At 46.8% G+C, this 14,671-nt stretch overlaps 1 protein-coding gene across 3 annotated transcripts in view; it reads left to right on the forward strand.

Moving 5' to 3' along the window:
• LOC135500737 (rho GTPase-activating protein 21-like) overlaps window positions 1–14,308 on the forward strand; it is a 33,788-nt gene extending 19,480 nt beyond the window's left edge. For all 3 annotated transcript variants that reach the window (XM_064792376.1, XM_064792375.1, XM_064792374.1), the window contains 13 exons: window positions 201–440; window positions 7,205–7,355; window positions 7,754–7,808; window positions 8,183–8,392; window positions 8,621–8,821; window positions 9,061–9,238; window positions 9,533–9,735; window positions 10,054–10,179; window positions 10,357–10,465; window positions 10,739–10,902; window positions 11,126–11,251; window positions 11,538–11,643; window positions 11,883–14,308. In XM_064792376.1, the coding sequence (XP_064648446.1) occupies window positions 201–440; window positions 7,205–7,355; window positions 7,754–7,808; window positions 8,183–8,392; window positions 8,621–8,821; window positions 9,061–9,238; window positions 9,533–9,735; window positions 10,054–10,179; window positions 10,357–10,465; window positions 10,739–10,902; window positions 11,126–11,251; window positions 11,538–11,643; window positions 11,883–13,996 (3,983 nt within the window). In that variant the 3' untranslated portion in view covers window positions 13,997–14,308. The remainder of the gene's footprint in view (window positions 1–200; window positions 441–7,204; window positions 7,356–7,753; window positions 7,809–8,182; window positions 8,393–8,620; window positions 8,822–9,060; window positions 9,239–9,532; window positions 9,736–10,053; window positions 10,180–10,356; window positions 10,466–10,738; window positions 10,903–11,125; window positions 11,252–11,537; window positions 11,644–11,882) is intronic.
• The last annotated feature ends 363 nt before the right edge of the window (window positions 14,309–14,671 follow it).

Genomic DNA, 14,671 nt, shown 5'->3' on the forward strand with positions numbered 1-14,671 from the left:
TTAATGAGAAAAGCTTCTTTTCGGAGCATTGCCCTTGACTTTAAGGCTTGGGTTTTATACCTGTTCTGGCACCAGCCATCACCTTATGGCAAGTATAATGCACATCCATAATGATCAGCATACTCGTGTAACTTAAATTGGTTGCAAGTGGTTCATTCAGTTGGACGTCCCATTTATTTTATTTTAACTCTTTTATCCAGTTACACGGCAGTCGTCGGAAGAGAGGAATCCCAATCCCTACACCAATAGTGAGACATCGATGTTTACCTCCTCCCAGTCCATGTGTAACATGAGCAGCAGCAGCACATCGTCGAGCCTTGTATCGCCAAATCTACCCAAGGTTGAGCACGACCTGACCTCGTCCCAGGACCGATCGCCTACTACACCGCCAGGCCTTGAAACCGATGTGGGATCGGTCACCCGTCGGATCAAAGCGACAGGTAGGAAGTTATCTCTGATTATTTTCTTGTGAGGGAAACACCCAACACTGTATCGTATAGCAGCGTTTTATTCAAGCTTCTTCAGGGTAAACTATTCTCACAAAATACATGTTGAAACAATTTGTACGATATAGATACTCACAAAATAACACAGCGTGGCCGAGACCTGTTCCTCTGACCGCATGTTCCAAGTTATCCCTGAAGTCATCAGTGTGTGATTTGTAGACAGAACACACATGGCCTGTCATCTCGACCCCATTTCATGAAGAAGTTGCACTCTAAATTTGGGTGATTTTGCACAGAAAATGATGTATTTTAACAAAATATCATATCTCTCATCTGAAACTTCCAAGTCCAAAGTATCTAGAAATATTCATTTTGTGTCATTCAAACTTACCTATGGAACACTTTTGCATGTTACTCCATTTGGGCTCAAACACAAGAGTATCCCTTTAATTTTCTAAAGGGAGAACTGAGTTAACAGCTCGGCCGCCAGGCGGCGCCCTGACCGATCCCGCGAGATCGCGCCGATCTCATGCCGCCATATTCAGTCTTTACTCTTGTGCTTCTACGAAGCACATCGTTTTTTCAAAGCTGCCGTGAATTCGATTTAAAACCAAATTCAACCAGCCAAGTCTAGACGATTTTTGGGTTCATTCACCTACGGAGTAGACCGCCAAACTAATCTTGGCATTAGTATTGTCCAGTCTATTTAATTATAGACATTTTCTTAGCTAGCTTAGTCGACCCGGCTCCATTATTTTGATCTTGGTAGGGTAGAGTTAAGTAGGCTATTCTCCGCTCTATTGTAATGAACAAGACTCAGATCCATTGCAATAGTGTTTAATTCAAGTAGGCATGTTTTCCTTTCCATTAATTATTGCGTCCTTTCTGTCCTACTTGGGGTTCCCAGTGTTTTTATTGTCATTGGTACCATTTTTTATATGGCGTACCCCTCCGACGGCATCCTTTGTCTCACCACAAAGGAATGCGTCTGGTGGCGGGAAACGGGCCGCGAAGACGCCTAAACCCTCTTCCGGTTCCGTTTCCGGGCATATAACCCGGAGGTCTAGCAAACCTCCCGCCACCACCCCTTCCGTCAGCCGAGTTCCGGTTCCGGCCGCGGCTGCGAAGGATGCGGGATCTGACATTATTAATGTATGTGGTCCCAAGGGAGACTTACATCCAATAAGTCTCCAAGGGTTTAATATACCCCGGACCTCAGGGAACCTTCCGGTTCCCCTGTCGTCCGCTCCCCCGAGTACAAGCCCTTTGTACCCGCGGGAGCACCCTGCTTCCGGTCCGCCGATTGCAGTTCCGGTTACTGACGCGGGTTCCCGTTTTTCAGTAACCGAAGACTCTACTGGGGGTTTTTCTCAGTCTTTACTGCGAAATAACCCCAGTCCTCACGGACACAGTAGAGTAGGGCCGGACCTTATAACGCCACCTCCGAAACGCCATGCGTCTTCGGTAACAGCGTTTCCGCCCTCCGTACCTCCTTCTAAAAGGGCTTCCGGTAGCTCCATACCGGCGAAGGAGTTACGGGCATTTCCGGTTTCGGACTTCGTCCTACCGGAAATGCAGGCACCTTCCTACGTTGGCCAACCTCTTGGGTGGAACCAACCGGAAGTGCCACCCCCTCCTCGTAGCAGAGGCGTCGTTCCCATGGAACGAGCTACGCAGAGAGGACATCTGAACTCTGGTTCAGAATATGGGAATCTTCCGCTTCCGGAAGACCCATTCGCCCGTACATACGGCTTCCAGGGTTCGCTTATGCGCTCACCCTCGCCTCAACCGCCCGTCGTTGAGAGAAGCCGCACGTCGGGTCCGGAACCCGAGTCGGGACAGCAACTGTCCCAGCTCATCCAGATGGTAGCAGGTCTTTCTGATAGACTCAGCCATCTGGAGCAGGGTTCCGGTTCCTCTGGTGCGCCTGGTCCCATCGGATACCCACCATCCGACTCCTCTATTTTAGAGGAATTTTCTGAGAACGAGAGTTCTCAGCCAGGCTACCGCTCCCCCAATCAGGAGGAGCTGTCACCAGAGGAGGCCAGTATCCTGTCGGATATGAGGACACTCAGATCCTTGATCAGAGCGTACCTCCCGCAGGATCTGTGCCCTACCCCGCCGGAACTGCCAGCCTTGTCAACACCGACCTTTTCACTCTGGGGACAGGAAGTGGATCCCAATCCACAGGTTTCTCAAGGCTCCACTCGGGCACTTGAATTCCTTCCTCCCTCCCCGTCGGTGTTAGCAGTCTCTGAACTTTTTGAGCGTACAATCAGAGACTCACAAGGCGCCCACCAACGTACTTCCATCCCTGTCCTTCCGGCAGTCGGACCGGAAGCTTGGTGTAAACCGGGGAAGTTGTTCACGGCACAACTTCCTCCCGTTAGGCAGTACCGCGCTGACTATTATCGAGTCAGCTCGGCCGGCTGTCCAGCTGCAGCATCGACTTCCATATTAAAGGACGATGTACAGCTGGACCAACTCGTGCCTAGGGTGACCTCCTCCTCGGCTTACCGAGACCTTAGAGCACAAGAGGGTCTGGCCAAAAACACGTTAGCGGTGCTCTCCTACGCAGAGCACACTAACCTGGCCCTAGCCAGATCCCTAAAAGATAATGAGTCACTATCTGATGACACAAAATCGCTTGTGACATCCTTGTCACATTCGATTAACACGCTATTGCGCTGTCCGCCAAGACTGCAGCAAATAGCGTCCTACTCCGTAGAGACGCCGCACTGGGCTCTCTCAATGTCATCAGATCCCTCCAGCTGGAAGGGGCCTTAAGAACCGCTCCTATGGACGGTTCTTTCCTGTTTGCAGATTCTGTACAAGAGGCGGCTCAAGCACAGAAAGATTGGGACAAATTATATGCCCCCACTGCGACACAGAGGGCCAAGAGGTGACTCCCCCCTCCTTTCTCCTCCCGGACGCAAAAAGGAGCCGACTCCGGTAGTCGGGGGCCGTCTGCAAAAATTTGCAGACATTTGGGACGATTGGTGCCCAAAGGGGTCCCCAGTCCCAAACATGTTGAGGTACGGAGTGAAACTAGATTTCAACCGTACCCCCCCGACTACCATATATCCAACCCCAGTTCAGCCACCGAAGGACCCAGTCAAGGCCTCTGCCCTCCAAGCAGAGGTCGCGACATTACTGGAGAAGCAAGCTATCCAGGTCCTTCAAGATCCATGCTCCCCCGGCTTTTACAGCCACGTTTTCTTGGTTCCCAAGAAAGCAGGGACATGGAGGCTGATCATAGACCTTTCCAGGTTAAACACCTTCTTGAATGTTCCTCATTTCAAGATGGAAACCACCAGGTCTATAGCAACGGCGATACAGCCCAACGATTGGGCGGTATCGATGGATTTAATGGATGCGTACTTACATGTACCGATCCATCCAGACTATCAACACTTCCTTCGATTCCATTACGAAGGAAAGACGTATCAATTCAGGGCCCTGCCGTTCGGTCTGGCATCGGCACCCCTAATTTTTACGATGATAGTCACAGCCTTCGTCGCTCCCTTTCACGTGATGGGGTTCAAGCTCCATCACTACCTAGACGATTGGCTACTCCGTTGCAAATCGCGGGAACTACTACTGCAACAACTTCAGGTTCTAAAGCAAAAAGTAGTTTCCGCAGGTTGGATTATCAACGAAACAAAGTCAGAATTCATACCATCCCAAGACTTCGTTTACGTTGGAGTTCGGTTCCTTACGGCCATTGGGAAAATGCTGCCCCCCCTAGACAGGATAAAGAAAAGTCTTCATCTCGTCGCAGAATTCAGAGGAAGGACTCAAGCTCCCGCAAGGCGATGCTTGAGCCTTTTGGGACTTCTGAATTCGGCAGCAGACCAAATCCCCCTTGGCCGTCTATATATGCGTCCCATCCAGATGTTTCTAATGTCTCTATGGAAACCCCACAGGGACCCATTAGACAAGTTGGTATTGATACCTCAATACCTACTCAAGAACGTCTGGAACTTCTGGGAGTCGGAGACTCGTCTCCAAAGCGGTGTAGATCTTGCTCCACCGCCCCCAGAAGTGTCCCTGTTCACAGATGCTTCCCTACTAGGGTGGGGAGCACATCTGAACAACGGGGACATGTCCATAAGAGGTCTATGGACAAGGGAGGAGACCATTCTTCCAATAAATATATTGGAAATGAAGGCTGTCCTTCTTGCCGTGAGGGCTCTTTCCCTTCGCCTGAAGAATCGGAGAGTAACCCTGTTCTCCGACAATTCTACAGTAGTAGCATATGTCAGGAGACAGGGAGGCACAAAGTCCGGCATTCTTTGCCAGCTAACTTGGGAGCTTTACCATCTTTGTGCCGACCTTGGAGTATCGATATGTGCCAGACACATACCGGGCAATCGCAACATCCTTGCCGACGCCCTGTCCCGTCAGAACAAGCTAGTTCAGACAGAGTGGACACTCCATCAGGAGATTGTAGACGAACTTTGTCGCCTTTGGCAATCTCCGAAGGTAGATCTGTTCGCCACCAGGCTGAACAATCGCCTTCCCATCTATTACTCTCCACTTCCGGACGAAGAGGCCCTGGAAGTCGACAGCCTTACAGCCTCTTGGGTCGGGCTGAACGCATATGCGTTTCCACCCCTCCCTCTCATCCAACCAGTCCTGAACAAGATCTTGACCAGCCATCCGGTGAGAATAACTCTCATCGCACCTTGCTGGCCAAATCAGGCCTGGTTCCCAGCCTTGCTGGAGCTCCTGATAGATCACCCCAGGAGTCTTCCTACTTGGAAGCACCTCCTGTGGCACCCCCTGGGGAGATGCTACCACCAGAACCCTGGATTTTTCAAGTTTCACGCCTGGAACTTATCCAGTTGCATCTCCACCAGAGAGGCTTTTCGGACATCGCTGTCAAGCGCATGTCCGCACCTCAAAGGGGGTCTACCCTTGATGTGTATCAAGGAAAGTGGTCTACCTTCACTTCCTGGTGCAGGGAGAACGGAGTTAATCCGATCTCTCCCTCTATATACAGATTAGTTGATTTCCTTATTGAATTATTCACGGAAAGACAACTATCTGTCACGGCTATAAAAGGGTACAAGTCCGCCATCGCTTCTACCCTCCGTGTTTTAAGCACCTGGGATCTTCGTTGGGAGGACCAAATAACCCCTCTTTTCAGAGGAATGTTATTAGAGCGTCCTAGACCGGTTCACAACACCCCTAAATGGGACCTTGCTGTTGTCCTTAAGGTGCTCATGAGGCATCCTTTTGAACCCATGTCTATTTCATCCATGAAATATCTGACACTCAAAACGGTCTTTCTAGTAGCCTTGGCTACCGCCCAACGGAGATCAGAGCTCCATGCACTTTCTTTTAAGAAGCTGGCTTTTAGAGAGGGAGGGGAGGTTATCCTGGCTTTTATACCAGGATTTCTGGCGAAGAACCAGGGACCGGCCGCCTCTCGGCCCCCGGTTACTATTCCCTCTCTGTCAGGAACGATCTCTTATGATCTTCCTGACAGAACTTTATGTCCCGTCAGGGCCCTAAAGTTCTACATAAATAGGACAAAACCTCCCGGTATCCGCCAGGGGAGAGAGCGTTTGTTTTTGTCCTATAAGGAGGGAAATAAACGAGAGATAGCGGCCGCCACTATTTCAAGGTGGATTGTGGAGACTATTCGTCTTTCCTACAACACCTTGAAGACTTCCTCTGATCTTCGTGCGCTAGCTAACATCTCAGCGCACGAAGTTAGAGCACTAGCCACCTCCTGGGCTAACTACCGAGGAGTTGCTCTTCAAGAAGTCGTTTCCGCTGCATGTTGGAGTAATCACTCCACATTCTCTCGTTTCTACCTACGAGACGTTTCTTCCCTCGTAGATGGCATGCACACAATCGGCCCGATTGTGTCTGCGGGGCATGTTGTTTGATCCTGGCTAGATCAAAAAAGGGGGGGAAGCCCGATTGAAGAGTCAAACGCGCATCTTGCGCCATTTTTGATGTGCCCTATCTTCAACATCCAGGCAACCCCTAGTAGACTAGAAAGGACGCAATTTCTTATTGTTGTTTAGCAATAACTCATTCTACACCCTTCAACATGCCTTACTTGCTCTAAGCTCTGTTGCCGGAAAGAAGATGGTTTTATTACGCAATTCTAGCGCTTTCCGGAGAATGGGTCTATTACTCTCTATAATATGATTGTAATACCGAGATCAAAATACCGGTCCTCCGGTTCTCCCCATTTCTTTCCCCTGGCGGTCCTCCTTAGCTAATATGCCGGTGGTGCCTCCTGGATGGAACAACAGCTCAGCCTTAGGTAAGTCCTCGTTTCCCACCTCCATTAGGTTGCTGGGATTCGATGCAAAAGTGTTCCATAGGTAAGTTTGAATGACACAAAATGCCCATTTCCTTACAAGAAATGGCCATTTTGTTAGTTCATACTTACCTATGGAACACGGCCCTCCCGCCGTCCCCACAAACGGGACATACTCTTTATTAACGCTCAAGAGTAAAGACTAAATATGGCGGCATGAGATCGGCGCGATCTCGCGGGATCGGTCAGGGCGCCGCCTGGCGGCCGAGCTGTTAACTCAGTTCTCCCTTTAGAAAATTAAAGGGATACTCTTGTGTTTGAGCCCAAATGGAGTAACATGCAAAAGTGTTCCATAGGTAAGTATGAACTAACAAAATGGCCATTTCTTGTAAGGAAATGGGCACTTTGCCAGAAACAGACTTTAGATCAATATTTCATGAAGTCAAACAAACGAAAATCTTCTTTCATCAACCAGGTGCAGAGGAAGATAACGATGTGAAACTATTCCGGCGGATATCGTACCTGAAAGCCACAGCCAAGGAACGGGGACATCTTAACCTGCCTGTCAGTGCGGCCACCTTGGAAGTGGGAGAGGAGGGCGCCGAAGTCAACCCAGCTGATCAACCGTAAGTGTATTTCCCTGCTACTGAAGCGCAACAGTCTTCTTAGAGAATTGAGAAGTCGACCTGGCTGATTAACCGTTGGTGCATGTCCCTCGCTACAGAAGGGTTACAATCTACTTTGAAAGTTTGCAATTGACGCCACTCTGTCACCGTCTTTTGTCTTGGTTGCCTCTTCTTATGGAGTGTGGCCATTGTCTTCTTGTTACAAGCCCTGTTGCCTGAAGAAGTTTTGCCTAAAATTGGGCTCACAAAACTCTTTGGACTTATGGTAATGTGCTATTGTGTCAGTACAGTCTTGAGATGTGAGGATATTCTGCTTTGGGGGGGCCATGCATGGGTGGGTCTTATAAAGAAAGCAAAAATTCACATTTGATATTAAAGAACTTTCATTTTGATTTCAGGACTACACCAACAAAAACCAGTATCCGAAAACTTAAGTCTTTCTTTGGAGAAAGGGTAAGTTTGCAAATGAGGTGATTTCTGGTGATTCTGGAAACATGAGTAGCTTGTTTAGATTCCACCTCTGGCTGAAGATGGAGTCACTTGGCTGATAAAGCTAGTTAGTGTGATTACTGTGATGGCACAGCAAAATGCCTTGGATAAATAGGATGAATACTCCTTGGAGAATAATACCTCCAAGTGCAGAGCAAACACTGAAGAAGAAGAAGAAGAAGTCCTGATAAGTACTAAGCCAATCATGTTAATGCAGTCAGTGACTCATGACCCTTCTCGGAAGGGACACCTTGCTTGAAAGGGCCATTGCTATTGCCAAATGCCTATAATCTCAGATAGCCTATAGCCTGACCAGTTTCGTTGCACTTATTTTCCAGACACCAAAAATTGTTGAGGCAACAGAGCGTCGGCCCCAGTTTGCAGATCTATCGTCACCGCCTGGCGAGATACTCAAGGAAGGCGTCCTGACCTGTAAATTAGCTTTAGTTGACGGGAGGCGTGGGAGTGATCGGTCGTGGAAGCAGAACTGGTGTGTCCTGTGTGGGCACTATCTGTATTTCTGCAAGGAAAAGAAAGAGAGTCAGTTGGTAGGTTGATGTTTTTATTGCTGGAACCCGACTTTCTGATACCGAAAACTTTTTCTCCCTTATGCGACATCTGCCTCCTTAAGAGAGTTGCCTTTCCTACCATATCACATGAGTGTTGTGGGACCGACAGGAAATCGCACCCAGGCCTCAAGGTGACTGCTGATGTTTCCACCGCGCCAATCCCAACAGCCCAAAACTTTGTTTTGAATATATTCTTGTTATTTTTAGGGCACCCAAGTGATCAACGAGGATCTCCCCATCTCGATCAAAGGATGTACCGTAGACATCGCGCACAGTTATACCAAGAAAAAACACGTCCTCCGCCTGTGCACGCAGAACAACTGTGAATATCTTCTCCAGGCAGACGACCATGAGTCCATGATGAGCTGGATTAATGCCCTCCAGGCTGCGTGTGCTCTTGATGAGGAGGTGAGGTTTTGAGTTGATTGTTTGTGCATATTGTTTGTTGTCTCAATTGGCAGATTTTCTCAATGCGAATGAAGGTCTTTTGTATCATTGAAAAGGATTTTGAGGAGGATCGGATACATCCGCAGTTGTTTCTTGAATATGAAAAGAATCCTCAGATTTCTCATCAAGAACCAAAGGTAGCTGAGATTTCGAGAAGATGTTGGAAATAATAAAAAATACTCTTTCTCTCGATGTTTTAGGAGGATCAGACCCTGAAGAGTCAGTCCAATCTAATTGTCAAGAAGTCGAATCAGCACGACCACCAGACACAAAAGATGTCGCCACTCGTACCGCCAAAGTCGACAGTCAAGAAAATTGCTGCCTTATCCTTCCGTGCCAGATCACCAGGTCATTCACCGGGAATAAGACCTCGAAAAGGTAATTATTAGTTCAGCCAAAAAACTATATATGTCAAGGTGAAAACTTCAGCTCCAGGTCCAATCGGAGCAGAACTTTTTGGGCCTACATCCATATGTCTGACCCCACAGGTGAAACTGGCACCTGAGGGAATCATTTTCACTCCTTAACATAAAAAACAAATCAATAGTCGATGAAATTCATGAAAGAAATAACATGGGAAATCAGCAGTGCTTGTCCAGAGCCTGTTGCCTGACTAAGATATTCTTGTGATAGCTGTTGCTATTTGTTGCATAATATCAATATCCTTTTCAGAGGAAACACCAAAGACTAAAGATTCGTCAAAGGAACTTAAAACTTGGAAGGGGAAAGTTGTGAAGAGTTTCAAGCGGTTGGGTTCTGCGTCGGACACGCTCGCACTGGCTCACCATGAAGCCGACCTCGACGAAACTGAGGAAGAAGTCCGACAGACGTTTGGGGTTCCGCTGGCTTTATGTCCTCCCTCAACCTTCAGTGAGGTGAGTTTGGGCCTGGATTCTGAGTTCTCCTGCTTTATCAAGTATTGATATTTTGTAGTATAGACATTATGTACCGAATTCAGTCTCCAAAAACGATTTTGAGTAAATACAAACCCCTTTGTAAACTAGTTCACTCCTCGTGTACATCTCCACTTATACTGTTGCTTTGTAGTATACACTTACGATTATCATTTCTGGATTGTGTGGGAACCTTCTAAAACATTTGTCCCAAGTTGGTTGTTCTAGGACAGAGCCCCTACCAGAGTGGGGGGATAAGTTCACTTTACTCGAAAACTTAATTTCTTCTCTTGTTTTCAGTTTATTCCCCTGGTGGTAGAGTTGTGCACTACGATAATCGAAGTGAAGGGACTGGAGTACACTGGTATCTACCGCATTCCCGGTAATAGTGCCACAGTCAATATGCTACAAGATGAATTGAATAGGGTAAATATTCCTCTTAGATTCATAGTAATTCTCCCCAGCCCTTTTGTCATCGCTCATTTCTTAACTTTTTTGATGCAGAAAGGATAACGTTGCCTTTGAAAAGTCTTCCCATACCTGATAACTCTTCAGAATGAAATGTGTAAAGTTCGATATTCACCAACGTGTCGTCTTCTGCAGGGTTTAGATCAAGTGAACGTGGAGAATGAGAAGTGGCTGGACATCAACGCCGTCGGTAGTCTGCTCAAGAGTTTCCTTAGACAGCTCCCTGAGCCGCTAATAACATATGGTAAGCAGAACAAGGCAGATAACATGGCCGCCCTCACCAATATCTGTCCTTATATAGAAGTCTCAAATCTGTGCATGAATATTGAGTATCAATTTTTTGGTCTCAGACTTAGTTTTCTCTCTGGCTCGTAGATAGAGATAACCTTCCGGCCAGAAACGTTGACGTCCGTGACGATATTGTGTCCAACCCTCATGTGCATTCAGTGCTCCCATATCCAAGTTTCCAGCCTTTTCCAGTATCATAACTTATCAAATTTTTTATGTTGTTTTGCAGAATTGTACAATATGTTTATCCAAGCGAACCGTATTGATAATCCAGAGAAGCGGATGTTGAACCTGAAGAGATTAATACACGAACTGCCCGAGACGCACTTTGAGACGTTCAAGCATCTAGCTCAACATCTCAACACTGTCGCTGCCCATGGACAGTACAATAAGGTCAGTATGGTTCAGTGTTCTTGTAATAGGGGGCAGTTGATTTCAACTTGGGGGTTCTAGTTGATGGCGTACTAATCGTGTGTTAAAAAAAAACATAAGAGAAGATCAGTAGCATATTTTTAGAGCATCGGGCTATAATCAGATTTGGATATATCTTTCTGCTTGGCCTGGGCCAAAGTTAAAAATATTCCTCATCTTTCATGAATTCCTTCTCTTCTTACAGATGGACGCCAAGAATCTGGCCATCGTGTTCGGGCCGACGCTCATCCGCAATGTGAGCGAGGATCGTGTTGCCATGGTAGCGGACATGTCAGATCAGTGTCGGATTATAGAGAGCATAATAACTCATGTAAGTTAGGATCACCAGTGATGAGGAATGCAACATTTTCGATTTTGGAGGATTTCAGGGTTTTTTTCCCTCATGAAAAGGCTTATTCACTTGACAGCAGAAATTGAAAGATCTATTCTTCAGCACTCCGTAGAAGTTTGCACTTTTGAAATTTGACAAAAACTAAGCGATTTTGAGGCAAACTTTGCAAGTTGGGGTAGTTCCAAGGACTGCACTTCACATGAAAAGATATTGTCAATTTCTTTTGCTTGAGGCAGTCTATGTACTGTTATAATTACAATTTCAGAACGACTGGTTCTTCAGTTCATGGGATGTTGACAATGAGATCCCCTTGGACAATGGAGGGGAAGATCATCCACCGTCCGCTACCACACAGACCATGGTTGCTGATGGTAAGTTTCCTATCAGCGCCTTGCATACGAGTGAGTTTTGTTGATGCAACCTGTGGCAATTATTGTTGCAATGAAAAGATCACTTGTCTGCGGGTAAAATTGGTAATTGCTGGGTGTGATATTGACCGCATGTCGCAGCGATCACTGATAGTAACATCTTGAACTTATTTTTGCTAACAATTTGTTAGAAACATTTATCAGAGAAAGCTCTGTATCTAAATTATGTTCTGATCTTTCAGAGGGTGGTCTGAACCTAAAGGAACTGGTCGCCACCATCGTCCAGGCAGCTAATAAGAAGCTTCAGGAGCGTGATGCGAGGGAAGCAGCGAACGGCGGACCCCAGACGACGTTCACCCTGTTCGGGGAAAGGAACATCGACGAAGAAGTCTCAAAACGGAAATATCAGGAACGGAATATTGACGAGGAGGTGTCAAAACGGAAAGATACGGTTAAAGTCGAGGCAACGTCAACAGTTACTGCGACGACGACAACAACGAAGGAGACGGAGAGTCGAAAAACTGAGATCTCAACGCGTGAGGGAATTTTTACGGCGAAGATGGTGTTTCTGCAGGGGCGGCAGGCTTCTGAGAGTTCACTTTCTGAAGATGTTCTCTCTGATCCTGGTTTATCCTCCAGCCAATCAACGCAGAGTTTTCAGGGCCGGTTTGGCCGATTTCAGAACACTGCCTTACCAGGGCGCTTAACTTTAGGGGATAATCAGTTTCCGCGGCGGCATTCCGAAGAGATTGTGCTTGATCGGCATCCGTCGCCGGATAACCGGACTTCGACGAGTAGTTTTGAGTCGGCGGTGTCGGTGCAGGAGCAGCAGAGACAAAAAGATATCTCTCGGTTTCGGAAAGCGGAGTCGGAGGGCGCTGCTAGCGAGAAACGCATGTTAGATAAACAATGGGTCGAAAAAGAATTACGGAAAACTCAAGAGGAGATAGAGGAAGATGAAGACTGCCTTGAAGATTTTATCGGCAATACAAACAAGATTTCTCGGAAGATTTCCGATTTCACGAGCCGCATGGACTCGAATAATCAAGGGGATTCCAGGTCGGTCACCTCGGATTACTCAACTATGTCCTCGACGAAAGAGGTCGCTCCTAACAGCAGCCAATCGGATTATTCTAGTAACGCCTCGACTGCCAGTTCGATTTGGAAACCAACCTTACCGCCACCACCTGATAAAAATCGCAGTCACTCTCTGACAAATTTGAACAACAACAGTGGTTCTATGGACACCAGTTTAAAAGGCGGGAAATTCTTCGCCGTGAAAATTAAACCTATGAAACAGGAGGTAGACAAAACAGATAACATTACTCGGAGTTTGCCGACAGACTCTTCGGAACCGTCATCGTCGCAGCAATCTAGTCGGAAAGGTCGTTCCGTCAATTTCAAAGTGGGTGGGGAGGATATGTCCCCAGAGGATAAGTGTACTCTTTCCCGCGCCGGTTCTCTGCGGCGTGGCTCTTTAGACTCTCTGAGAGACTTTTACGAAAAGAACGAGTACACTGCATCCTTTGCTTCAAGTAGTTCGGAGGATGGTTCCGATCTTTTGACTAGTTTGACAACGACTTTCGATCAAAAGCTGCGGATTTTGCTCGATCCGAAATTTAAATTAGACACGTCTGGTGGTGGCATCGTGGGACTTGCTACAGCTAAACACGAGGATATTGCGCAGAAAATCAAAGATGTCAATTCTAATAGTGTAAACGTTGAGGAGAAGGGAAACGGCCACAAACGAGGATTTCAGGATCCGAGTTTGCACCGGTTCGCTTCCGACTCGAAAGTGGGGATTGCGTCGCGTTTTGAACGCCCAGAACTTGAAATACCCGATAGTGTTCTTCAGAAACACCACCGGGAAATTCCGCCCGAGGGGAGAAAAACTCGAATGGGGAAAGTGAAGGCCTTTGTGTCAAAGGTGGAAAAATCGGACTCCTTCCCAAAGTCACATGAAGCCCCCTTAGGGGAAAGTTCTATGGGGGCGGTCGCAACTGTGATGTCTGATCCAGGTCTTGCGGCAGCAAAATGTAAGTCTGCTTCCCCGCCAGTGCGGCGCAAAAATGCGTCTAGTTTACGCAAGCGGCGCCACACTGTGGGGGGAATTCGTGACTTTGAGGATGTGATGACAATGATACGTGAACAGGAACCGAAGCCTGTGCGAAAAACGTCAACATCGGCGTGGGATCGTCTGCAACCGGGGGGTAGAACTGGTGCGGGAAATCTTGTTACACAAGAACGGACAGTACAGTCGTGGATACAGCAAGAGAGATTACGTAGTAGCTCCTCGGATGTCAGTCAAGCGTCATCTGATGGTCGAGGCCCGAAGAGGTGCGAGAGTGGCGTGTAGGGTCAAGTCTTAATCAAGCCAGCCTGATTGGGTTGTAAATTTGATATAAAACACTGTACATTTGTGTACAGGGAATATCAGGCTGGCTTGAGATTAGGATCTATATTTAGCGTAAATGTGTGTTTCTTTTGTAAGGCTTCATTTCAATTTAACCCCCTAGCCCTTGAGAGGTATTTTTTGATGTGATCAAGAAAATTTAAAATGAAAATGGATACGATGTAGTTTTCGTAAAAGCCTGGAATTTACATCCAAAATGTCTTCAGGTCTTGAAAAAGAACTTCCACCGCAAACCATTTGGTTCAGTATTATATGTATTTATTTCATAATTATCTACAACCTTAGAAATGAACATTGTAAAACCAACTTATTAAGTGACTTTTGTCAACGAATATGAAAAGAAATTAAAACTTTTTGATTCTGCCCTATAATGCAGAAAACGGGATCTCATTTAAAAGGTATTCTATCAGCTCATCACAACTTCCTCCCATCATCATCGATTGTGCAATATTCATGAAAGGTTTTAGACGAGGTCTCCTTTATTGGAAAATCTTAGAATTTTTGACTTAACATAAATGACTGAAGGTTTGTTTCAAAGAAGTTGAAATAATTCAGCCCCTCGCCTTTATTGTGTTGTATAACCTAATTGTCCGACAGATCACTACTATCTGATGACGC

Source organism: Lineus longissimus, chromosome 16, assembly GCF_910592395.1.
Source record: "Lineus longissimus chromosome 16, tnLinLong1.2, whole genome shotgun sequence".
In the NCBI taxonomy this organism is placed as follows: domain Eukaryota; kingdom Metazoa; phylum Nemertea; class Pilidiophora; order Heteronemertea; family Lineidae; genus Lineus; species Lineus longissimus.